A 27,784-nucleotide genomic window follows, 5' to 3' on the forward strand; every position below is an offset into this window, starting at 1 on the left:
ATGCGCGGGAAACTGTCGGCGGCCGCTGACGCTCCCGCGCATGCACCTCATTTCCACGCCAGCTGGCGGGGCAACAAACGCCATTTCCGCCACCTGGCGGGGCAACAAACGCCATTTCCGCCAGCTGGCGGGGCGGAAATCCCTCCGGCGCCGGCCTAGCCCCTCAATGTCGGGGCTCGGCCCCCAAAGACGCGGAGCATTCCGCTCCTTTGGGCCGGCGCGATGCCCGTCTGATTGGCGCCGTTTTTGGCGCCAGTCGGCGGACATCGCGCCGTTGGGGGAGAATTTCGCTCCTGATTCTCCAAGTTTCTAGGGAAGCCAAAACTGAAGGCAATAGTTCTGGGCAGACTGAAACTGGTTGAGGTTATATAAGGGGACGCAGAGCCATCCAAGTTGCGTAGCAGCAGTTGATGAGTCCAGAGGTGCAGCATAAACAAGCTGAAGAAGATAGAGGCTTCTGGAGCATTTGTGGATCATCCTAAAAAGGGATAGATCCAGAGGCTGAGAATAAGCTGCTGAACCTGTGACTATTGCTTGAAGATAGCATTGGTGGTTCTGCACTATCCAGACCGAGTTGAGTAGGTTCTGCAGACCTATACCGTTTGTGGTGAAGACTACCCCTGTAGAACTCTGGTTGGTTGTGTGCTGCTGTCAGCTGGGGATCAGACTACATCCTGGAAGGAGAAGAGCTGAAATTCTTTGTCAGGCAAACAGAGTTTTGGAGGACTTCATGACTTGAGTTTGATTATTTATATTCTGTGTGGACTGCTGAGCCGAACCGTAAGCTCCATCTTAGTTGTATCTGCCATTTAAGTTGTAATTTCTAGCTTATAACCAAGTGCAATTTGCCTGTTAATTCATGTTTGACTTATTGATTCTAGGTGTTAGTGTTAGGAGGTTATCTAAGATTAGTATTTAGTGTTTACTTTGTTTGACATTGTAGAATAAACATTTTTTTATAAACAGTGCAATCTTATGGTTTCATTCTTTTAGTAAATAATTGGAATTTTGGATATGTTTGAAAAAAAGGTACTGGTCTCTACCAAGATTGTAACAGGAGATACCCAAGTTAATTTGATGTGCGATTTTGTTTCCCTCATAAACTTACTTATAAAATCTGTAAAAGTACATTGCACAACAGTTATAATTTGACATAACATAAATGCAATATCGATCAGTTTCTTACAATACAGTACATAACGTGCCTCGCTACACTTACCGTTACAGATTATATTTGCAATGCACATTTACATTTCATGTCAAACATTCTCAGTAGCATACTGCCCCTGGGGCTTTACATGGTTTCCTCAATATACTGTAAGGGGGAGGGCGTTAGCCAGTGGCATTTCCCCATTGAACCTTTTTGGTGGCTGCCCCAATGTGCCAGCCTGCAACACTCAGCCATGGACAGCTTCTTGCCTCTTTTACCGAGTTGATAGGATGGTGTGTCAATTGAAGGGAACTTAATGGTGATGTTGTTTGCCCCAAATTGCTGATCTTGTTGGTGGGGGTCACTGGTGGGCAGTCGCTCATGAAGTAAGTCTGTTGAGTTGCTGCAGTGCATCCTGTAGATCATAGGCAGGAAATGAATTGTGCTATTCCACATTTTTATGGGACCTGTGCATGGCTTCACCATGGCACTTGTGAAAAGCAGTTAGAAGGATGGTTATTTTCACTCCACTGAAAGGTTATTGCAGTGGACACCTAACAGTGGTGTGATTTATGAAAATTAAGTGATTTATCTGATTGCATTTAAATGATGTGCTCATGTCTTTCCTCGTTATGACACATTGAAAGGCAGGTTCATAAACCTTTGCATTGTCATATCAATAAAAATATATTTTAACTTTTTTTAAACTATGGGTGTGATTCAGCAGACGTCTCCGCTGGACGGTGCATTTAGCAGGGTGTTTTTCGGCACCTGCAGTGCCGGTTCAGACCCCATTATTCAACGGCACTTTGCCGTTTTATTTTACCTCAGCGAGGAACTCCCCATCGAGGCCACTCTTTAAGTAATTTCCTGCACTGGCGAGCTCAACTCGGAAGACAACTCTCGATCCGGGCGCCATTTTTAAAGGTAGCCCCAATCTTTCAACCCCACTTCACCCAACTTGCATCTTCCAGAGGCCTCTCGCAGCAATCAGCACCGAGTCAGGCACGACGAGGCCGCTGAATCACATTCTACATTTCTTTTTCAGCATAGATTGTTACTGAGAATGCTAAAATTATTTTGAAATAACAGCAAAAACATTTGCACAAATTAACTTGGCTGAAGGAGTCAGCAAATGTCTGTTGCAAAGAAAATCAGTCTCTTTGATGATAATGGCCCCAGCTCTTTTACCTCAATTTTTGGATTGAAATATTTCGTATTGGTTTGACATGTCAGTATATTAGACCTGTGTGTCTAATAAAGTGTGCTTCGCTTTTGCTGAATATTAGAGAAAGGCTGGAATTAATTTGAACCCTCGCCCTTCAATCCAAGGATTTTTTTTTTCACAATCATTAATTATGACAATGAAGGTGGCCTGGAAATTTCCAATCATTATTTCTAGCAGCTAACCCTTGTTCCTTAATAAAGATGGCATAGTTTGCAACTACCGCGCCCATAGAAACACTGGAGAAAAACGGCCATGTCACATCTGATTTGCCGGTTTGCTTGCTGCAACTAATTAAAAATGCAGAAAATATGGAGTGACTTATAAATGTTGAAATCAGTGGCCAGAGGGGGCAATTTACGGTGTACATTTGCAGTCTCAACACTGCAGGAAAAAACTGGGCCCATGTTTATTCGAGAGGTTGTTCTTCATACTATTTCATATTAAGCAGCCGCATTAACAGGAGATACATCGATGCTCCGTCTGACTTGTTCTGTTTCTTTTTTGAAAAAGGCATACTTTCTGGCAGTACCGCAGAGAAAATCCCCAAACTAAAGTTGGTGATCCTCCGCCAGACGGCCTCCCTGGCTTCAATAGTGGAGTCATGCTGCTAAATTTGGAAGCTATGCGTCAGTCAGAACTCTACAACCAGCTTCTGAACATGGAGAATGTACGGAAACTTGCAGAAAAGTATCATTTTAAGGGCCACCTAGGTGACCAGGATTTCTTCACATTGATTGGAATGGAGCATATCGGCCTCTTTCACATTCTTGATTGTACAAGCAACAGACAGCTCTGTACCTGGTGGCGGGATCACGGATATGACGAGGTCTTTGATCTGTACTTTAAATGTGATGTACAAGTCAAAATTTACCATGGCAACTGTAACACTCCAATCCCAGATGACTAAGTAAAATAAATATTTGGAAGTGTTTGCCAATGCCTGACAATGCACAACATTTTCTATTGTTGGAAAAAAAATGTTTGTACTACTTGAAATACTTTTCATTGTACCCTTTTTGAAAACCTTTATTTTATCACCTCCCATTTGCTCTACCTCCTCTTTCTGATCAGATTTCAGACCCCTCATTTTGCGAGTGATGGTCACTGAAATAATTAATTCATAAAGTAAGATAGTAAAACCCACTAAGTCCTAAAAGGCTGAAATGATCAAAAAGTGACAATTTAAACTTATTGGTGTTTTCCAACTGTACATATTTTCTCTTTATACAAATCGATATTTTCTTTATTTGATTGCCTGCTGTTTATATTTTCCCAATCTCTTATGAGAACACTACATTTGGTGCTTTCTCTCTGATGGTCCAGTTTGTTCAAGGGGGAATTACTGGTGCGGATCCAGTTTTTCCCACTCTATACACCATTGTCCTGCCTGTACCAATATATTTGAAACAACTGTGTATTAATGACTGATTTGTATCAAATTGTATTTGTTCTTTAAAACATTGCATTTTCTGCACAGAGCAATTTTCTTTTGCTTGGTTGCCTCTTATGAAACTGAAACCATGTTAAAATTGTAAATACAGCACCTGAAACCCTCTATGCTTCACATTGTAGAAAAGTGGATTCTATCCAAAGTGTTCTCTGAATTCATCAAAACTGCAGTATTAAGGTGAAAGAGGCTAAAACCAGGAAGGGCCGAGACACCACAAAGGACAGTGCTTCCTTGATATATTATATATTAATTCACGCAAATAACTTCTGTGTAATGTATGTACGTTAATATTTTTACTTTTTAAAATTTCATTTGCGATATTTTAATGGACTTTTTGCATTCGAGATGAATACATTTGTCTTGTTACTCATTAAACTTCAACTTTATTTGGGATGTGTTATACATCCATGGTACATGGCATCTATTTCTTATTATTTTGTGTCTTACAAGTTTACTTAGCAATTTATGAATTAATGAGTTTGATCATTATTATTATCCACCACTATCTGCAATATTCATGTAACTTTATTGTTATTGTTGTTAGCTGAATACTTTCCCCAGCTGTTCAGTCTTTCAAAAAATATTAGAAAAATGATCATGGAAAATTACCTTTTTGTGTGTGTGTCTGTGTAGCTTCTGTGATTGGGTGAATTGAACAAACGCGGATGCTTCTGAATGATACACAACTCAGTGTGTTGGTACAGATTTATTGTGCAACTTGTAGGCTGGATTGTCTAATTGGAGCACATTGAGTACATTACTGAGTATTGTTTGGTTTCTTTCTACCTAAAACTGGTGAAAGCAAATGTTGAGACCAGGGGCGAAATTCTCCATTATCGGCGGAAACTCCGCCGATCGGCGCAAAAAACGGCGCAAATCCCACTTGCGTCACGTCATAAAAATGGGCCGATAGTCTGCGGCCCGAAATGGGCTAACAGCGACGTAACGGGATCCGCGCTTGCGCAGTGGTTCACGCCGTGCAGCGTCATACGCGCTGCACGGCGTGACGGCTCATAAGGCCGCGCAGCTCCCCCCCACCCGACCGGAACAGCCGACCACAACACCCGACTGGATGGCTGGCCGTCGCTCAGCCCCGAGGTTCGAGTCACGCGATGTGGAGGCGCTCCTGGATGCGGTGGAGCAGAGGAGGGACGCCCTGTATCCCGGGCACGGCCGCAGAGTTGCCCCACGCCACAGCCGGCGTCTGTGGAGGGAGGTGGCAGAGGCCGTCACCGCTGTGGCCCTAACACCACGGACAGGCAGGGTGAGCCTCCCCCATATCCCCCATATCCCCTCTCCCCCAAATCCCCCCCTCCCCCATATCCCCCCCTCCCCCATATCCCCCCTCCCCCATATCCCCCCTCCCCCATATCCCCCCTCCCCCATATCCCCCCTCCCCCATATCCCCCATATCCCCCCTCCCCCATATCCCCCATACTCCCCCCTCCCCCATATCCCCCCACCCCCATATCCCCCCTCCCCCATATCCCCCATATTCCCCCCTCCCCCATATCCCCCCTCCCCCATATCCCCCATATCCCCCCTCCCCCATATCCCCCCTCCCCCATATCCCCCATATCCCCCTCCCCTATATCCCCCCTCCCCCATATCCCCCATATTCCCCCCTCCCCCATATCCCCCCTCCCCATATCCCCATATCCCCCTTCCCCCATATCCCCCATATTCCCCCCTCCCCCATATCCCCCCTCCCCCATATCCCCCCTCCCCCATATCCCCCATATCCCCCCTCCCCCATATCCCCCCTCCCCCATATCCCCCATATCCCCCCTCCCCCATATCCCCCCTCCCCCATATCCCCCATATCCCCAAGTGAATCCAGCCCTAACCTTAACCTCTGCAATGCACGCGCAACCGATGGCGTGCATTCATATACCTGCCTAACACTGTTGCCTTTTACCCCTGCCACCACCCCCCCCCCCCCCACAGGAGAAGCGCGCACACAACACCAGGGAGCATGTGAGGACTGGAGGAGGGCCCGCTGATGAGAGGCCACTGACCGTACACGAGGAAAGGGCCCTGGAACTGGCTGGCGGACCTGAGGACCGGGAGGTTGCTGATGCAGAGGTCGAGGCCCCACAAGCAAGTGAGCCACCAACAGCCCGTCCCCATATCCCCCCTCCCCTAGATCCCCCTCTCCCGTATCACCTGATCACTGCCTGATGTCTAACCATGCATGCTTCATTGTGTATCGCAGGACCAAACGTCCAGGCACCCATCCCCGCAGATGCAGACCGCCCGCAGGATGCCCCTCGGAGACCACGGGAGACGGAGAGACCCGCACCCTCCAGCATGCGACGCCCGCAGGATGCCCCTCGGAGACCACGGGAGACGGAGAGACCCGCACCCTCCAGCATGCGACGCCCGCAGGATGCCTCTCGCACACCACGGGAGACGGAGAGACCCGGACCCTCCAGCATGCGACGCCCGCAGGATGCCCCTCGGAGACCACGGGAGACGGAGAGACCCGGACCCTCCAGCATGCGACGCCCGCAGGATGCCTCTCGCACACCACGGGAGACGGAGAGACCCGGACCCTCCAGCATGCGACGCCCGCAGGATGCCTCTCGCACACCACGGGAGACGGAGAGACCTGGAGCAACAGGGAGACGACACCCCCGTCACGTGCGGGAGCGACCACTCAGCGATGAGGGGGGCAGCCACAGGCCCCCGTCACATCCGAGCCAGGACACCACTACCCAGGACACCACTATCCAGGACACCCCTACCCGGGACACCACTACCCAGGACACCCCTACCCGGGACACCACTACCCGGGACAGCACTACCCGGGACAGCACTACCCGGGACAGCACTACCCAGGACACCCCTACCCGGGAAGACGAAATACCGGACAGTGACTCAGAGTGGATGGGTGGAGACGAACCCCCACCCCAAAGTGCCATGGACTCAGAGTGGGACGAAGAGCACGACACAACGCCACTGCTGTCACCAACACCCTCCACCATCGCAGAAACACTCACCACGGTTGGGCACTTTAGTGATGAGGCGTCTGGTACACTCACTGGTGCGCACAACACAGCCGTCCCGGTACAGCAGGTGGAGGTAGGAGCAGCAGAGGGACCGGGCGGTCGGAGGGCAGCCCAGGCCAAGCGAACATCTGCCGCCCAGATGGATCCCGGGTTCCTGCAGTTACCACACCCACACATAGATCCGATGCAACCACCGACACGGAGACGAGCGAATAGGGTGACGGGTGGCTTGCGGCGGCTGCGGTCGCAGGTGGAGGAGTCCACCCGCGTCCAGGAGCTGGGAGTGGTCCCGGTCATGCGTGCCACCGAGGCTGACACCGCACGGGTGGCGTCCGCGGTGGAGGCAATGGGTGCGACGGTGTCAGACATGGGGAACGGTTTGCGAGGCCTGGGGCCTTCCGTGCAGGCGGCGTCTGTGGCCCAGGAAATGGCTGCCCTCTCACAGGAGGCCATGAGCCAGTGCCAGCGCCAGATGGCAGAGGCGCTCAACGCCATAGCCCAGTCTCAGCAGGCCATGGCCCAGTCTCAGCAGGCCATAGCCCAGTCTCAGCAGGCCATAGCCCAGTCTCTGCAGGCCATGGCCCAGTCTCAGCAGGCCATGGCCCAGTCTCAGCAGGCCATAGCCCAGTCTCTGCAGGCCATGGCCCAGTCTCTGCAGGCCATGGCCCAGTCTCAGCAGGCCATGGCCCAGTCTCAGCAGGCCATGGCCCAGTCTCAGCAGGCCATAGCCCAGTCTCTGCAGGCCATGGCCCAGTCTCTGCAGGCCATGGCCCAGTCTCAGCAGGCCATCGCTGAGGGCATCGGCGCCAGTGGCCATGTGCGAGCTGGCGTCGCACTGTCGCAGACAGGGTTCGACAACCCCCTGGGCTCCATGGCTGCAAACCTGCAGACCCCTGTCGATACCAGCACGGGCCTCCAGGACTGGCAGCGCCAGATGTCGGGGGCGCGTCGGATGGCCACTCCGTTCGCATCCCCCACCCATGTAGAGGCCTGGGGGCCATCGGGCACCCCGAGGGAGGAGGAGGTGGTGTGGTCCGTCCCGGCTCCCTCTGTAGGGGAGGTCCCGGTACACCGCGACACCTCGGACTCCCCCCCTTCCGTCCCAGGTGCATCGGGTGGGCAACGGGCAGGACAGGCTGGCAGCTCGCCATCCCAGTCGCCCGGGCCGCAGCCTGGCACATCTAGGCCAGGACGCCCCAGGAAACGGCCGCCAAAGGGATCCAGTGTCAGAGGGCAGGAATCACAGGAGTCCACCTCCAGTTCTGCTGTACCGTCTGGGGAACCACGTAGACGTAGTCAAAGGGCCCGTAAGGCCAAACAATTAGACACTGAGTAAGTTGGCACGGGTGCAGGGCACAGATGAGTTTTAGGCGCTAGGGCACGTGCATGAACTCCTTTGGTTATTAAAGTCAATGTTACACCTACCGAAGCTGCCTTTGTGCTCTGTCCAAAGTGTGCGGGGGTGCCATGTACGTTGAGCGCAAGTGTGTGTGTGAGGGGTGGTCTTACCTCAGCCCCAGGTGAGTCTGCCCCCTTCCCCCTGGGCCGCCATCAACATCCCCCGGGCAGAGGACGGGACCGTGCGCTGCAGTGTCACAGCCGCATGCAGGGATGGTCCGGGTGGATGGTGGTACTGTGGCCATGGGTCAGACATAGTCCAACGATGTAGAGCCAGGAGCTCATCGGAGGCGGGTTGTCATCATTCTCCATGGCCTGCGATAGACACGCGTCCACCCGCAACTGGGTGAGCCCGGCCCGTTGTGCCGCCGGTGGATCGGCAATTGGGGGTGGGGGGGCGGTGTGCATGCGGGTGGGGTGTGTGGGGTTGGGGAGGGGGGTGAGGGTGCTGGGTGGGTGGGTGGGTGGGGGCTGTGGGTGGTCGGCTGTTGTCATGGTGTGCGGTCTGTGGCCATACTACCCGATTCCCACGCCCATCTAGTCAGTGAAGCGGGCGTCTATCAGTCTGTCCCGTGCCCGCTGGGCCAGCCGGTAACGGTGGACAGCCACCCGTCTGTGTCTACACCGTCTGCCCTGACCATTGCCCCCATCCCCCTCATCTGGGGAGGACTGGGCCTCTTCCTGCTGCTCCTCCACTCCGCCCTCCTCTGCCTGCGGCACATCGCCCCTCTGCTGGGCTATGTTGTGCAGGACGCAGCACACCACAATGATGCGGCCGACCCTATCTGACCGATACTGGAGGGCGCCCCCAGAGAGGTCCAGGCACCTGAAACGCATCTTCAGCACGCCAAAGCACCTTTCGATCACTCCCCTTGTCGCTACATGGGCATCATTGTAGCGGTTCTCCGCCTCATTGCGTGGCCTCCGTATAGGCGTCATCAGCCACGATCGCAATGGGTAGCCCCTGTCGCCCAGCAACCAGCCCCTCAGCCGGGGATGGCGTCCCTCGTACATGCCGGGGATGGATGACCGCGACAACACGAATGAGTCGTGTACACTGCCTGGGTGACGGGCGCAGACGTGCAGGATCATCATGCGGTGGTCGCAGACCACCTGTACGTTCATCGAATAGGTCCCCTTCCTATTAGTGAACACGGCCCTGTTATCTGCAGGTGGCCGCACGGCGACGTGCATCCCATCGATCGCGCCCTGGACCATGGGGAACCCGGCAATGGCAGAGAAGCCCACGGCCCGGGCATCTTGGCTGGCCCGGTCCACGGGGAAGCGGATGTAGCGGTGCGCCATGGCATAAAGGGCATCTGTCACTGCCCGGATGCACCGATGCACCGATGTCTGCGATATGCCGGACAGGTCCCCACTCGGTGCCTGGAATGACCCCGTTGCATAAAAGTTCAGGGCCACCGTAACCTTGACGGACACGGGGAGATGGTGTCCCCCGCCAGTGCCACGCGGTGACAGGTGTGCCAGCAGGTGGCAGATGTGTGCCACGGTTTCCCGGCTCATCCGGAGTCTCCTCCTGCATTCCCGGTCCGTGAGGTCCTGGTATGACTGCCGGGGCCGGTACACACGGGGCGCCCTCGGGTGCCTCCGTTGCCGTGGGGCCGCGACGTCCTCCTCCCCCTCCTCGTCCTGTCGGTCAGGTGTCCCTCCAGCCTGGGCGGCTGCCGCCTGCCCCTCTGCGGCAGCCTGCGCCGCCTCTCTGGCACGCTCCTCCTCCTCCTCATCCAGGGCAACATAGACATGAGCGGCTGCCACCACGGCGGCCAACATCGCTGGATGGTCTGAAAACATGACGGCCTGGTGGGGGGGAGGGGAACGACGACATGTCATCATTGCCCATATCCCCTCCTCCCCCCAGCCAGGTGGCATGGACCGCATGGGTCCAACTGTTGGAGGCTGGCACCTGGCCAGGTGGACCAACTCATTTGCCCTCCCATCACCCACCCCGGCACGGCCCCCTCCCCAACCTCCACCCCAGCACGGACCCCCCCCCCCAACCTCCACCCCGACACGGACCCCCTCCCCAACCTCCACCCCGGCACGGACCCCCTCCCCAACCTCCACCCCGGCACGGACCCCCTCCCCAACCTCCACCCCAGCACGGACCCCCCCAACCTCCACCCCGGCACGGCCCCCTCCCCAACCCCCAACCTCCACCCCAGCACGGACCCCCCCCAACCTCCACCCCGGCACGGACCCCCTCCCCAACCCCCAACCTCCACCCCAGCACGGACCACCCCCAACCTACACCCCGGCACGGACCCCCTCCACAACCCCCAACCTCCACCCCAGCACGGACCCCCCCCCCCAACCTCCACCCCGGCACGGACCCCCTCCACAACCCCCAACCTCCACCCCAGCACGGACCCCCCCAACCTCCACCCCAGCACGGACCCCCCCCCAACCTCCACCCCGGCACGGACCCCCTCCCCAACACCCAACCTCCACCCCAGCACGGACCCCCCCCAACCTCCACCCCGGCACGGACCCCCCCCCCAACCTCCACCCCGGCACGGACCCCCTCCCCAACCTCCACCTCGGCACGGACCCCCTCCCCAACCTCCACACCGGCACGGACCCCCTCCCCAACCCCCAACCTCCACCCCAGCACGGACCCCCCCCAACCTCCACCCCGGCACGGACCCCCTCCACAACCCCCAACCTCCACCCCAGCACGGACCCCCCCCCAACCTCCACCCCGGCACGGACCCCCTCCACAACCCCCAACCTCCACCCCGGCACGGACCCCCCCAACCTCCACCCCAGCACGGACCCCCCCCCAACCTCCACCCCGGCACGGACCCCCTCCCCAACACCCAACCTCCACCCCAGCACGGACCCCCCCCAACCTCCACCCCGGCACGGACCCCCCCCCCCAACCTCCACCCCGGCACGGACCCCCTCCCCAACCTCCACCCCGGCACGGACCCCCTCCCCAACCTCCACACCGGCACGGACCCCCCCCCCAACCTCCACCCCGGCACGGACCCCCTCCACAACCCCCAACCTCCACCCCAGCACCGACCCCCCCCAACCTCCACCCCGGCACGGACCCCCCCCCCAACCTCCACCCCGGCACGGACCCCCCCCCCCCAACCTCCACCCCGGCACGGACCCCCTCCCCAACCTCCACACCGGCACGGACCCCCCCCCCCCAACCTCCACCCCGGCACGGACCCCCTCCACAACCCCCAACCTCCACCCCGGCACGGACCCCCTCCCGGCACTCCCCCGGAGCCCAGCCTACTCTAACCACCCCACCACCCCCCCGCCGCACACACACACAAGCCGAGACACACCTCTCCTCAGGCAATCAGTCTGCGGCCACGCCATTTCCTGCCCAGAGCCAACCCCCCAGGCCGTCACTCACCTCCTCGCTGGTCGGCGTGAGCCTGGAGCACCGGGTCACGCCGATGAAAAGGAGGTTTGATTCACGTCGACGTGAACGGTCATCACGTCGACGGGACTTCGGCCCATCCGGAAGGGAGAATATCAGCAGGCCGAAAATCGGCTGCCTTGCGCAGACCCGTGACATTCTCCGCGGCAGCGGCGCCATTAACGCCCCGCCGACTTTTCTCCCTTCGGAGACTTCGGCGGGGGCGGGATTCACGGCGGCCAATGGCCATTCTCCGACCCGGCGGGGGGTCGGAGAATGACGCCCACAGTGTTGTACCATTTTTTCACATTCCTACATTACAACATTTATCCAAGCGCCCAGTGACAATTATTTTTTTTATTTTTTTTTAAATTTAGAGTGCCAATTTTTTTCCAATTAAGGTCCAATTTAGCATGCCAATCCACCTAACCTGCACATCTTTGGGATGTTGGGGTGAAACCCACGCAGACACTGGGAGAATGCAAACTCCACACAGACACTGACCCGGGGCCAGGATCGAACCCGGGTAGTCAGCGCTGTAGGCACCAGTGCCAATCACTGTGCCACCAAGCCGCTCCCACGCCCAGCGACATTGATGGTTTAGCATAGCTTACAGACTATAAGTGGTTCATTTCAACTTTCAGCATGGAGTAAAATGGGTGGGGTGGCACGGTGGCACAGTGGTTAGCACTGCTTCCTCACAGCACCAGGGTCCCAGGTTCGATTCCAACCTTGGGTGACTGTGTGGGGTTTGTATATTCTCCCCATGTTTGTGTGGGTTTTCTCTGGGTGCTCTGGTTTCCTCCTACAGTCCAACGATGTGCAGATTAGGTGGGTTGCCCCTTAGGGTCGGGTTGTAGGAATAGGGCGGGGGATTGGGCCTAGGTAGGGTGTCCTTTTGGAGGGTCGGTGTAGACTCGATGGGCCGAATGGTTTCCTTCTGCACTGTAGGGATTCTATGATTCTATAATATTGGATTGGTTACTCTTCACACATTATGCCCAATTGGTCCATTCTATTGTGGTCTGCAGCTCAATTGGACAGCCCTATAGATCAGTCTGCTTGGCAGAATTTAAAGTGGTGCCACAAAGTGCTTATGTTGAGCTCCACCTCTGTTAGCTCCTTCTCACCCATGCTCTGTGCTACATCAGACTGCCCCTTCTATGTGCAGGTCTCTTCCCCCATAGATCACTGCTGAGTTGCTGATTGGTAACAGGGGCAGTTCTTCAATAGGAATGAAAACATGGGGCGGGATTCTCCGAAATGGAGGCAGAGTGTCCGCGCCGTCGTGAACGACGTTGAGGTTCACGACGGCGCGAAACGGCCCCTATCCCGACCGATTCAGGGCCCGATAATGGGCTAGGAGCGGCGCCGCATCATTTACGCGCGCCAGGCCTTGGCACCGCGTGAAGGCGGCGCCGCATACATGACGCGGCCGGCGCCGCATAAATGGCGTCACCCGCGCATGCGCGGGTTCGCCGGCGCCAACCAGCGCATGCGTGGTTGCCGTCCTCTCCGAGTCCACCTCGCAAGAAGATGTCAGACGGATCTTGCGGAGCTGCGGAAGAATGGAGGTCCTCCTTCAGAGAGGTCGGCCCGACGATCGGTGGGCACTGATCGCGGGCCAGACCCCATTTGAGCCCCCCCCCCCCCCCCCCCCCCCGGTGCAGGATCCCCCCCCCAGCGTTCCCGCCGGCAGCGACCAGGTGTGGACGCCGCCAGGGGGAACCCGCCGTTTTGGGCTGGCTGCTCGGCCCATCCGGGCCTGAGAATAGCAGGGGTGCCGGAGAATCGCCATTTTGGGTGTGTCGGGTGAGGAACTCGACTGGGCCGTTCTCGCCGCTTGGGAGAATTGCGGGAGGGCGTCGGACCGGCGTCGCGGGAAAATTTGGCGACCCAGGTGATTCTCCCAACCGGCGCGGGAGCGGAGAATCGCGCCCATGATTCCCCTGTCAGCATCTCGAACATCACCGTCTTCTTAATTAATGCCGACTTCAGACTCTGATTTCTAGTGCTCACTGGCCACATCCATCTCAAAAGGTCACACCTAAGCCACACCGATCTTCCACTACCTGTACTGCAGCCACTGGGGAGCACTTGAGCAGGTAAGAGTGTACTTACGACAGGTGCTACGCTTCCACACTTGGCTGACAATTGAAAAGTGTCTACAGAGTTTACCTGTCGGAGCATGATCTGACGATATTGGTTGGTATGAACATCAGTGTTGATGTTTTTGAAAGATGTTGGGCCAAGGAGTGTTCAGCTAAAATTCTCTTGAATGATCTAACCAGGAGCTCCAGCTGCATTCCTGCTGTGAACCCTCCAAATCACCAGGTCTTGAATAAACTTGAAAGTTGAATCTGGTGCTGCCTCCACCCTTCTCTTTCGTATGGCTGATCCTGCAGGAGGTTGGGGGGGGAGGGAGAGTGACAGGAACGCCCCATCAGAATAGCCACCTGGAACATCAGGGGACTTAACGGCCCGGTGAAAAGATCCAGAGTCTCCGCCCAGCTGAAAAGCCTGAGGGCCGACATACTCTTACTCCAGGAGACCCACCTGAGGGAGAAGGAATAACTGCAGGTAACTGGGTGGGATTGAGTTGCCAATCACTCTACAGGACTAGGAGGGTGGCTATACTGCTCAATAAGAGGACAGCATTTGCAGCGACGGGGAGGGTTAAGGAGCAAGGAGGACGTTGTGGTTAGTGTTGTGCTGGAAGAAGCACCAGGGGTCCGGGTAAACGTGTCCATTCCCAATGGGGACAATGAAGAAAACCATGGCAGAAATCCCTGACATAGACACAGAACGACTCATCATGCGGAGTGAGGACTTTAACTGCGCACAGGACCCACAGACAGACAGATCCAACCCTAATTTGGGGAAGAGATCAAATATGGTGAAGGAATTGAATGCTTTCATGGAACAGATGGGGGCAGTGGACCCACGGAGGTTCACACACCCAGGGGAGGAGTTCTCCTTTTCCCAGGTACATAGGGTATATACTAGAATCAGAGTTGGGAAAGCGGTGCTTCCAGGGGTAGTGGGAGAGGAGTACTCCACAATCGTAATCTCCACCGCGCTGCACACTATATGGATGTGAGGTTGGAGACGGGCCAGGCACAACACCCCCGCCCCCCCCCCATGGAGGCTGGACACAGCCCTCCTGGCTGATAAGGCATTCTGCAAACGATTATCACAGAGTGCATTACCAACAACAAAACAGGGAGATCTCACCCTTCACGTTCTGAGAGGCACTGAAGGCAGTGATAAGGGGGGAAATTATTGTGTACAAAGCACGCAAAGATAGGAAGGAGAGGGCGGCGAGGCAAGAGCTGGTCGACTCCATACAGGATGTGGATCAGCGATACTCCTCGACCCTCAAGTGGAACTATGGTGGAGAGGAAAAAGCTACAGATGGACTTCGACCTGCCCTCCACTGGGAAAGCAGTGCACCAACTCCGCCAGACATGGGGGAACCTTTAAAGCAGGCACAAAGAAAATAGCTCAGGTTAAAGACAGAAGTGGCAGGCTAGTCGCTGTGCCAGAAAAGATCAACAAAGCTTTTGCAATCTTCTACCGAGGGCTATACATGGTGGAGATAAAGCAGTTCCTCGATGGACTGGATTTGCCAGTCATGGGGAAAGGTAAGAGATGGGGACTGGAAGCACTATTAGAACTCGGTGAAGTCATGGACAGTATCAACTCCTTACAGGCAGGGAAGGCACCAGGGCCAGTTGGATTCCTGGCAGACTTCCACAAAACATTTGCGGCAGAATTGGCTGGAGATGTTCGCAGACTCGCTAGTAAGGGGCATCCTGCTACCAACACTGGCACAAGTCTCAATATTGCTGATACCTAAAAGGACAAAGACCTGACTGAGGCGGGTCCTACAGGGCCATCTCACTACTCAACATTGATGCAAAGATCCTGGTGAAGGCCCTGGCGAGGCGGCTGGAGAGCTGCAGGACCAGATGGGCTTTGTCAAGGGCAGGTATTAGACATCAGACGCCTGCTAAAATGATAATGACCCCATCTGAGGAGAGAACACCATAAGCGATCATCTCCCTGGACGCAGAAAAGGCCATCGACAGCGTTGAATGGAAGAACCTCATAGAGCTACTGAACAGTTTAGGTCAGTGTTCACCTCCTGGGTGAAAATACTGTACAGCGCTCCCATGGCGAGCGTATAGACACCAGCTCCAGATACTTCCGGTTGCAGAGAGGCACGAGACAGAGATGCCCGCTATCCCCGCTGCTGTTTGCTTTGGCAATCTCGATTTGGGCCTCTGCTGCTATTCACCCATTGTGTTCGAACCTATGCTGGGCACAACCCGGTCGCTGAATGGCGCCCATCATTTCAAGAAAGTGTGTAGAATCTATTGATTTTGTAATCTATATATTCACATTGGTAAGGAGATAGTAATCATAAATTGAGTAGAATACCATTTTACAATTCCTACAGAGGTCAGTGAGAACTTGGATGTTAGCTGTAGACTCTTCACAGCGAGTCAGGTAATTTATTGATAGTCTGTTACATATAATTAGTGTTGTCAGCTCTCCTTTAAGTGATAATCCTGTGATCGGAGAAGGATGGCTTGTGGAATTTGGAGTAAGTTAAGACTGCAATCCATTCACTTGCTAAATGTTTTAGAATATTAGGATTTCTGTGAATACTAACTCTATGCAACAAAACTATTCCAATATCATGAGCATAATTCAAATACAACAAACTCTATTCCAATCAGCAAACACAATTAAAGTACAATAAACACCATTCTAATAGAACAGCCACCATTACCATGCACTAAACACCATTACCATGCACTAAACACCATTCCATTCATTCCCATGTTGGGGATTCCTGGTTCAAGCATCAAAATGCTTCCAGATTATTTAATTTAGAGACGTGTAAACATGTTTTAAAACCACAGGCCAGCATCATCTGGTAGAGAATTTTTGCAGTGCAATTTTGAACGCATTATTTGATCTGGAAGTGGTAGAAATGTTGTCAGTGATTTATAGAACGTACCATTACTGATTCAAGCACATTTTTTTTTTACAAAACATACGGCATGCTATCAATTGGTTAACCAGGATTCTGTCACCTATAGGTTTTTCCAGCATAGGAATAAGCAATTACTTCAAACTATTTTCTGACATTCTGGAAGAATTAGAAAATTCTATGATTCTGTGACATCCTGCGTTCTAGAAGGATTTTCTAATTCCATTTTGCATAATGAGTGAGCAGTGGGTGTTCTTAATGATGCATGTTGTTGATGTTCTGAGGAAGAGGTTGAGAAGCACAGGCCTGGATTTTCCAGCCCCTGCCGTGGCAGAAATTGTCCCGGGTGGAACAGAAAATCTGACAACCAAACAGATGTCTGTTGGCTTCAGGCGGGAATTACATTTGGCCGGAAAATCCCAGATTGAATCTGAACAGTAACTATTTATTGTCCACCATATCTAATGTACAAGACAGTAGGTTTCTTCAGTCCAAGCCATGAGCTTTCTCCATTCGGACTACGACCAGACTAGTCACGTGACTCCCTTTCCATCATCATGTGGGTGATACCGTTACCCCTGGCTCACATTAACCCTTTCAGTCCTGAACACCATAATACCACACTCAACACTTGAAAAGGATAGACCAAGCGGCAGCACAGTGGTGCAGTGGTTAGCACTGCTTCCTCACAGTGCCAAGGACCTGGGTTTGATCCTGGCCCCGGGTCACTGTCTGTGTGGAGTTTGCACATTCTCCCTGTGTCTGCCTGGGTCTCACCCGACAACCCTAAAAGATGTGCAGGGTAGGTAAATTGACAATGCTAAATTGTCCCTTAAATTGGAAATAACAATTGGGTACTCTAAATTGATAAAAAAATAAAGAAAAGGATAGACCAGAAGATATAGGAGCAGTATTAGGCCATTTGGCCATCGCATCTGCTCCACCATTCAATCCTGCCTGATATGTTTCTCATCGCCATTCTCCTCCTGCCTTCTCCCCGTAATGTCATAATATCCACGCATGTATATAATGAAGTGCAGACAGGCAGTGATTGACACACAGGATGACCAATAAGCATACAACAGCACAGTGCAGCCAATCACCAGACAGGACACCACCACTATAAAGCCAGAGGGCGCTAGGTTTCCCGCTCCCTCGGGACCCAGCCACTGAGACAGAGTCCACGAGCTAGCACAGTGCAAACACCATGCGGTAGCTAGTAAGTCTGGTCAGGCTAGTACAAGGTCTCCAGTCAGTTCAGTATAGTGTGACCCACAGTTAAATATGTATGTTAGTTCTATCGTCCAATAAAACCGTGTTGGATCTTCTACAGTGTTAGAGGTCTGTTTCTCGCATCGCTGCAACAAGTGCAGTCCACACTGAACCGACCTGCCTAACACATCATGGTACTACGGAGTGATACTGAAAATTGACGGACCTACCTCGAGTGAATCAGCATTGACCAGCAAGTAGCCATCCCGTGACATGGAAAACATCCATCCTCCTCCACAGCTCCGCATCTCCAGCAACCTCGGCGCAAATTGGAAGCTCTTCAAGCAAACGTTCCTCTGGTACATCGAGGCCTCCGACCTCAAAGCAGCATCGGATGCCAAGAAGATCGCGCTATTTCTCTCCACCTAGGGGGACCACGCCATCCGCATCTACAACTCCCTTACGTTCGCTGACGGCGATGACAAAACAAAATTCAAAATAGTCCTGCTGAAGTTTGACAGCCACTGCGACATTGAGGTGAATGAGAGCTTTGAATGGTACGAATTGGATAGACATACGGACGATAAGGGAATAGTGTAGATGGGCTTTAGAGTGGTTTCACAGGTCGGCGCAACACCGAGGGCCGAAGGGCCTGTACTGAGTTGTAATGTTCTATGTTTTCCAGCAGAGGCTTCAGGGTAAGGATGAAACTTTTCAGTCTTCATCACCCATCTCCGCATCCTAGCGCAGTCACGTAACTATGACTCGACGGCTGATTCCATGATCCGGGATCAGATCGTTTTCGGGGTCCACTCCGACTCCCTTCGGCAGCAGCTCCTGAAAGTCAAACCGTTGACCCTCTCTGTCGCTATCGAGACGTGCGTTGTCCATGAGCATGCGAAGAATCGTTACTCCCACATCAGGGCGGCAGAAACTGCGAAGCTGGCCTCCCACGAGACGGAACGGGTGCAGGCCATTGCCCAAATGCAGGGCCTGAGCATCAAGGAGAGTGGCCATTTTGCACGCTTTTGCCGGGTCCCTGCGCATGCGCACCACGACCGAGTGGACAACGAGCCCGACAACCGGACTGCGCAGGTGCGTACATTCCAAAAATTGCCAAATTCCCCCAGGATTCGCATTACTTCCCCCATCCCCTCCAACGGGTCTGAAATGTACAAGAGCAGGTCATCTGTGTAGAGCGAGACCCGATGCTCCACACCCCCCCCCCCCCCGAACCAGCCCTTTCCAGTTCCTAGAGGCTCTTAACGCCATGGCCAATGGCTCTATGGCCAGAGCAAACAGTAACAGGGAGAGGGGGCACCCTTGCCTCGTCCCTCGGTGTAGTTTAAAATACCCCAACCTCAGCCAGTTCGTACGCACACTCGCTACTGGTGCCTGATAGAGCAACCGCACTCAGTCAATAAAGCCCTCACCAAACCCAAACCTTCCCAGCGCCACCCACAGGTAATTCCACTCCACCCGATCAAAAGCCTTCTCCGCATCCATCGCTACCACCACCTCCGCCTCCTCGTCTTCTGAGGGCATCATAATAACATTTAGAAGCCTTCGAACATTGGGCTTGAGTTGCCTGCCCTTAACAAATCCCATCTGGTCTTCCCCTATCACCCCCGGGACACAGTCCTCTAACTTTGTGGCCCGTACCTCAGCCAGCAGTTTGGCATCCACATTCAATAGAGAAATCGGCCTGTATGACCCGCATTGCTCCGGATCCTTCTCCCGTTTCAGGATGAAATTGAGGCCTGTGATATTGTTGGGGGGAGGATTCCCTTCTCTCTTGCTTTGTTAAATGTCCTCACCAGCAGTGGGCTCAATATCTCTGAAAACGTCTTCTCGAATTCCAACTGGTAGCCGTCAGGCCCCGGGGCCTTGCCCGACGGCATGCCCTCCAGCCCCTTGATTATTTCCTCAATCTCAATTGGGGCTCCCAGCCCCTCCACCAGGTCCTCCTCCACCCTTGGGAACCTCAACTGATCCAGAAACTGCCTCATCCCCTCCACACCAGCCGGGGGTTCCGACTCATCTAATTTACCACAAAAGTCCTTAAACGCCTCTTCTCCCCCGCTGGGTCCAGGACAGTATTACCGTCTCTACTCTTTACTTATGAAATAATCAAACATAAATGCACTATAGAAGAGAGAAACAAAGAGAAAAAAAACCCACACATTAACTTTAACACGAAAACAAACTAAATCTAACAGTTGGCGGTGACTAACTCCTTAAAAAAGGGAATGAATTGTTGCCATCTCTGGTAGAACCCCTACACCAACCCTTGATGGTTTTCTTGACCTTCTCCAAATGTAGAAAAGACATGAGGTCACCCAACCAAACTGAGGCACCAGGAGGAGACCTCCACTCAGGCAGAGTTCGCCTCCCGGCCAGTGGCGGACCTACATTTTTGGGGCCAAGAAGCTTAAACTTTTATGGAGGCCCCTTCACAACCAGAAACGAGGTCTGGGTAACCACTGTTATCTTCTTCAATGGGGTTGTTCCACGACAGATCACCACAAATTTTTTAAAAATGTAACCACTACATCTCAGATTTTGATTAAAATTGCTGTACTGGATTATCTCACATGTCAAAGTCACTGGTGTGAATAAAAATTTCCTATGCCTTACAGGTTTCGAGTTATGGGGGGGATGAAAATTAGGGAAATGTTATATACATGCATGATGCACCATAGAATGATGAAATAAAACATGGAAAAAACCACAGTCAATATAATCTTTTATTTTAGACACCTATGAGGATACATACTACATGAAGCACATTTTACAAAATACTCTTTTTTTCTGTTTTTTCTAGCAACATATTCAAGTACAGTTTTGTCATCTGAGAGCTTCCTTGCAATGTCATTTTCTAGAGACAATATGCATAAAGAATTTAAGCGCTCTTCAGTCATGGTAGACCGAAATTTGTTCTTTATAAAGGATAGCTTTAAAAAATTCCTTTCTGCTTCACAGCCCATTATAGGCATTGTCAAGTACAGCTTAAGCGCAGTCGTAATATTGGGGAACACTTCAATTAGGTGTTGCTCACAAATAAGCTGAAGAACTTCTGCGCATTGCATTTTAGATGGCATGTTTTCTTCTCTGTTCTGGGATTTCCTAAGGTGCAAATATTCTTTGAACTGATAACACTCGTTTACTAATTTGTGGTCAATATTATCTTTGTAATACGATATTATAAGTTTAATACTGTCCTCATCAATTTCAGAATTGTTCACCAATTCTGAGAGGAACTTGAACCTTTTCGCAATCTGCTCATATGTGTCAATCCTTTTGCGTAACTGGATTATCAAGCAGTCATAGAGTTGATATAGAACTTCTATCCTAAATTTGTCAGCTCCTCTCAAAGAAGCAATACCACTTGTTCCATCTGAAAATGTCCTTGTAACAATGTGTTTGGAAGCATCAGAATAACTTGAAGTGATATCTTCACACAAACCTTTTGCTTCTGATTCATAGTGTGCAATCCTATCGGCTGAATTTTCTCTGAGTTCTTTAACAAACAAAAGTAAAGATGATAGCAGAAGATAACCTTCAAATACATAAAAACCAGGCGTTTGGAGTTTCTTACTTGTTTTGTTGAAACGCTTCAGCACTTCTTCCCAAATGACTGTTAAAATAGCATATTCCAGCTTTACCAACTTGTGGTATAAATTCTTTGCAAAAAATTACATTAGCCACAGCACTCCACCTTTACAACATCTGAGCTACTGACTCTCAAACTTTGGGATTGTTGAAATATATACAACAAAAAATTAATCAATTTGAGTCGTGCGACTATTGTCGCATGCTTTGAAAGGAAAGAAATTTAGGTCTACTTTCTGAGAAAGGTTTTTTAAAAAAAAAACCTTCTCAGAAAGTAAAGTGCCATTTTTAAAGATTTTTAATAAATAAGCTAAATAGGCTAAACTAGGCTATGTTCAAGCTAGCCTACGCTACGCTGGACTAAGTTAGGCAAGACTAGGTCACCAAAACTCATAGGCTAAGGTAATGTAACACAATTTTACCATTATTTGAACACTTTTCATAATAAACACCTGTAATTTAACACAAATTCACCCTTTTATTACTTTTTCATAAATACTTGTTTTTAGGTAGTATTAGCCTACCTTCCGTTCACCTCTTCATAAAAACAATAGGCTTAGGCTAATCTAACACTATTTCACCTTTATTACTTACCTTACTTTTCTAAATATAACATTTATTTTTGAGTAGGGGTAATTAAAATATTGTATCCTTATGAACACTTTATTGAAAAAAATTCTTGTCTAGATCACTATCACGAGTGTTATCACGTTGACAATTCACGTTAGCATTGTGATTGCCTTTTCAACGGCCCCCTTTTTTTGTTACAACACGTCATCTACTGTTTGTATTTCTGTCATAAATGTTAATAGTGTTTTAAATTATTTATAATTATTTTATATTAAATATATTTAGAATGAAACATCCTTAATTTGAATGTTTTTTTGTTTACGGCTAGCCTACATGATACTTTAATAACCTTTTAATTTTTATTTTAACTATTATTTTGTCTTGAATTACACTATATTATTAATATTATTATTTTTTAAAAACCCCTTCTCATACAGTAGACCCAAACTTTTTAAGCAATTTTTAAGCTTCATTAGTTTCATAGTAGATCCGCCCCTGCACCCGGCTATCAAATAGGTGAAGGCGAGGACATCTGCCTTCACTCCTGATTGAAACATCGGTGACACCCCAAATATTCCCATCAGCGGACATGGCTCCAAATCTAACCACAGTACCTCCGACATGGTGTTGAAGAAAGAGGCTCAAAAGCTCATCAACTTGGGACAGGACCAGAACATATATGTATGATTAGCCGGCCCCCCGAGAGCAGCACTCACACTTATCCTCAACCGCAGAGAAGAAGCCGCTCATCCTAGCTCTGGTCAGGTGAGTCCTGTGCAAGATATTAAATTGAATCAAGCTCAGCCGAGCACATGAAGACATGGAGTTGACCCTATGGAAAGCCTCACTCCACACCTCACCGTCAAGAATGGGGCCGAATTCTCCCTCCTATTTCATCCTCACCTCACATAACGGAGTAGAATCCGTTGAAAGGATATAGCCATATATGTCTGAAATAGACCTCAGGCCCAGCCTAGCCATAATCGATATTGTCTTCAACAGGGAAGAGGAATGCGCCAAAGGGGAGAAGGGGAATGCCTTGCGTGAGAAATCGCAAATTTGAAAACACCTGAAAAGACTTGAACCAGGCAGTTGGATTTTCTCAGCCAATGCCTTAAAACTAACAAACTTCCCGTCCATGACCAGGTCCCCGAATCATTCCAAACCTTCCCCTCCCAAGATTTAATGTAAAGTCCAAACCAAGCTGTTCGGAAAAGATGGTTATTGCAGATGGGGGCTCGTGACGACAGGGAGCAGAGCTTAAAATGTTACCTGAACTGCTTCCAAGCCCTCAGGATGGAGACCATGTCTGGATTCAAGGAAAATATCACTGGGGAAAAAGGGCAATGTTGCAGTAACATTTGCACGAAGACTGGAAGCACTACAGGAGCTCGCTTCCCTTTGTCCCCATATGGAGCCAGGACAACTAAACCACAGCAATACGCTCCGAATATTGACTGCACAATAGTAAAACAACAAATTGGTTAGAGCCAGGACCCCTGAATATCTGTCCCTTTGGAGTAAAACCCCACAGATTCTGGGAATATTACCCGTCCAAGTAAAGGAGGATAACAATTTGTTGACTTTAGCAAAAAAGAACTTGGGAAGAAAAATGGGGAGACACAGAAAGGGAGATAAAAATTTTGAGAGCATGTTCATTTTAATAGTTTGAACCCTACCCACCAAGGATTGTGAGAGGCTACCCCACCTCTGCAAGTCCGTTTTGTTTCTGTCCACCAGACTCGTGTAATCTAATTAATTTTTTTAAATTTCCAATTAAGGGGCAATTTAGCATGGCCAATCCATCTAGCCTGCACATCTTTGGGTTGTAGGGTGAGACCCAGGCAGACACTGGGAGAATGGTACAATTTCATTTCTGAAGCGAGACCCAGTTGTGGGACACCCGAAACACCAGATGAAGAAAGCTGGTCTTGGCAAAGCAAAAAGGTAACGTCCCCAGTTTCCCCTCGGGGGAATTGACTGGGAGACATTTACTCTCGTCCAAGTTCAACTTGTACCTAAAAAAGGAAACAAAAATATCAAGCGGCTTCATTACCTCGTCTGTGGAGGGTACTGGGTTCATGATTATAGAGATATAGATAATCCGCAAAAAGGGACACCAGATGCACCACCCCTCCCTGATTTATCCGCCTCCACTTAAAAGTGAAACTCAGCACTTTACAAGTGGCTCTATTACTAAAGCAAACAAGAGCAGAGACAGTGGACCACCCCTGCCACATGCCCCTATTCAATAAGAAATAACCAGGGTTCAGGATATTCGTACAAACACTTGCAGTGGGGTAGTAGACAGTGGCCAAACCCAAGAAATAAGTTTGTGGCCAAAGTCGAACCTCCCAAGTATCTGAAATAAATACTCCCACTCCACTCTATCAAATGCCTTTTCGGCATCTAGGGAAACAATCATCTCCGGTGCGGACACTGAGTAGAGGAAAAAGACAACATTAAGCGGGCGACTTATGTTGGTCGATAATTTTGAACCGTTCGTGAAGCCCATCTGATTCTCCAAGGTTGCCTCTGGGAGGCAGGACTCCAACCAAAGCATCAACACCTTGACAAGTAACTTAACATCTGCATCAAACGGGCGGCAAGGTGGCTCAGTGGTTGGCACTGCTGCCTCGCGGCACCAAGGACCCGGGTTCGTTCCCGGCCTCGTGTCACTGTCTGTGTGCAGTTTGCACATTCTCCCTGTGTCTGCGTGGGTCTCACCAAAACCACCCACAGATTTGCAGGGTAGGTGGATTGGCCACACCAAATTGCCCTTTAATTGGGAAAAAAAGAATTGGGCACTTCAATTTTTATCTAAAAAAACATCCGCGTTCAACAGTGAGATAGGTCAGCATGACCCGCACTCTGTCTTTGTCCTTCTTAAGAATCAAAGAGATAAAGGCCTGTGTAAGGGTGGAGATCAACAGACTCCAGGATAAGGAGTCATTGAACATGACCAGAATTAAAGGCACCAGCAGCTCTGAGAACTTCTGATAGAATTCTATCGGAAAGCCATCCGGACCAGCCATCCGGACCAGCCACCCGGACCAGCCACCCGGACCAGCCACCCGGACCAGCCATCCGGACCAGCCACCCGGACCAGCCACCCGGACCAGCCACCCGGACCAGCCATCCGGACCAGCCACCCAGACCAGCCATCCGGACCAGCCATCCGGACCAGCCACCCGGACCAGCCACCCGGACCAGCCATCCGGACCAGCCACCCGGACCAGCCATCCGGACCAGCCACCCAGACCAGCCATCCGGACCAGCCATCCGGACCAGCCACCCGGACCAGCCATCCGGACCAGCCATCCGGACCAGCCACCTGGACCAGCCATCCGGACCAGCCATCCGGACCAGCCATCCGGCCCAGCCACCCGGACCAGCCACCCGGACCATCCATCCGGACCAGCCATCTGGACCAGCCATCCGGACCAGCCATCCGGACCAGCGGCTTTGCCAGTTTGCATAAACCCAATGCGTTTTTAAACTTCCTCAGGGTTTAACGGGGATTCCAACTCACCACTCCTCTCCACCTCCACAGTTGGGATGGATAGGCTGTCCAAAATGTCAGACGTGACCGATCCATCCGCCGCAAGTTTGAATCTATCATGAACACGGTACAATGATTCTAACGCTGCATTAACATGAGAAGGGGCACACACCGTATGTATCACGGAGGGTGTTGGAGGTGGGGGGGGGGTGACTGTGAGGGTGGGAAGTGGTGTCTGTGCCCCTGGCCAGTGCCCCCTCCCCCACCCTCACCCCTACAGTTGATGAACCTGGCGACGATCAAAGCGTCCCGTGCGCGTTGGCCTTGGCGCACACGTCGTGTGGCTTCCCGTGCCTGCCTGGGCCCTATGCCCCGCCCATCCTCGCCCTCCCCCGCAGACTCCTCGTCGGACAAGGCCTGCCGTTCATCATCCTCCTCCAGCATATCGCCCCTCTGCTGCACGATGCTGTGTAGGACGCAGCAAGCCACCACGATCCGGGCGACCCTCTCAGCGTCATACCGGTATCTTCAGCATGTCGAAGTAACGTTCTATCATGCTCCTGGTCGCTGCATGGGTGTTGTAGCAGGTCTTGGCATCGGTCTGTGGCCTCCAGATAGGCGTCATCAACCACGACCGCATTAGATAACACCTGTCGCCCAGTAGCCAACTCCCAGTTGGGGTATCTCGAACATGTCTGGAATCATCGGGTGTGCCAGGATGAAAACGTTGTGCACACTGCCTGAGTATCAGGTGTAGACTTGAATGATACGCAGCTGATGGTCACATATCAGCTCATTGAGTGGAACCCATTTTGGTTTGTGTAGATCGGCCTGTCATCTGCAGGTTCTCATAGGGGGACATGCATTCTCTCAATCATCCTCTGGACCCGGGACATGTCGGTGATGGTGGCGAACCCCGCTGCCTGGGTATCCTGGTGGACTCGGTCCACATGGAAATGGATGTATTGTGCCGACTGGGCGTTTGGACCTATGTGCTGGTGTGGATGCACCTGTGCACCGAGATCTGTGAGATCCCATACAGGTCCTCACTCGGCGCCTGGAAAGACCCCGTTGCTTAAAGGTTCAGGGCAACAGTCACCTTGATGGTCACCGGTGGTGCCAAGTGGGCCATGATCTGGCAGCTATGTCGCACTGTCACCCTGCTCAGCCGGAGTCTTCGACGGCATGCCCGGTTCGGCAGGTACTCGAATGGCAGGCGCTGCTGGTACACACGAGGCCTCATGCGGCACTTCCTTTGCACCTCCACCTTTTTGGTCCATTGGCCAGATGGCTCTCCATCCTGGGTGGCTTACCTCCTGTTCCGCTGCTGCATGCTCCCCTGCTGCAACCTCCGCTGCTGCAGCTTCCTCCTCTTCGAGCAGCTCCAACTCGTACTGCCGCAGGGCATCCCCCAGGGCTGCGGCGACTAGCAGGAAGGCCACCATTGCTGGTGATATTCCAATATACATTGTTTGCAGGCGATTGTAGGCCAACATGTTAGCATGGTGCGTACCCCTATGCCCAACAAGGTCGAAAGGGGTACATGGCGGCCATGGTTAGCACTGCGGGCTCTGCCCCCGCATGTCGCCCCCCTCATCCCCACACCCCTGGCACCGTCGGTGCCCGCCATTATGGGGATTCTGGCCCTAGCGCCCATCCCTGCTGCCAGGGATACAGTTGGCTGGTGCCGCCCTTGCTAGCGGTATGCCTTGCGGCCCGCCCCAACATGGATAGAAAACTGGTTGGTAGAGAGGAAACAAAGAGTAGGGATTAATGGGTTCTTTTCAAATTGGCAGGCAGTAACCAGTGGGGTACCATAGGGATCAGTGCTGGGACCCCAGCTATTCACAATATATATTAATTATTTGGATGAGGGAACAAAATGTAACATCTCAAAGCTTGCAGATGATACTAAGTTAAGTGGGAGGGTGAATTGTGACGAGGATGCAGGGATCCTACAGCATGATCTGGACAGGTTGGGCAAGTGGGCAAATCAATGGCAGATGCAGTATAATTTGGATAAGTGTGAGTTTATTCACTTTGGAAGCAAAAACAGCAAGGCAGATTACTATCTGAATGGTTGTAAATTGGGAGAGGGGAGTGTGCAGCAGGACCTGGGTGTCCTTGTGCGCCAGTCACTGAAGGTAAACATGCAGGTGCAGCAGGCGGTAAAGAAGGCTAATGGTATGTTGGCCTTCATTGCGAGAGGTTTCGAGGTATTGAAGCAGGGATGTGTTGCTGCAATTATACAG

At 51.9% G+C, this 27,784-nt stretch overlaps 1 protein-coding gene across 1 annotated transcript in view; it reads left to right on the top strand.

The window, feature by feature from the left end:
* xxylt1 (xyloside xylosyltransferase 1) overlaps nucleotides 1-4,246 on the top strand; it is a 201,058-nt gene extending 196,812 nt beyond the window's left edge. Inside the window, exon 4 of the mRNA XM_072474292.1 lies at nucleotides 2,889-4,246. Coding sequence (XP_072330393.1) covers nucleotides 2,889-3,285 — 397 coding nt within the window. The 3' untranslated portion in view covers nucleotides 3,286-4,246. The remainder of the gene's footprint in view (nucleotides 1-2,888) is intronic.
* Nucleotides 4,247-27,784: the final 23,538 nt, after the last annotated feature.

The sequence above is a fragment of the Scyliorhinus torazame genome, chromosome 14 (genome assembly GCF_047496885.1).
Source record: "Scyliorhinus torazame isolate Kashiwa2021f chromosome 14, sScyTor2.1, whole genome shotgun sequence".
Lineage (NCBI taxonomy): Eukaryota > Metazoa > Chordata > Chondrichthyes > Carcharhiniformes > Scyliorhinidae > Scyliorhinus > Scyliorhinus torazame.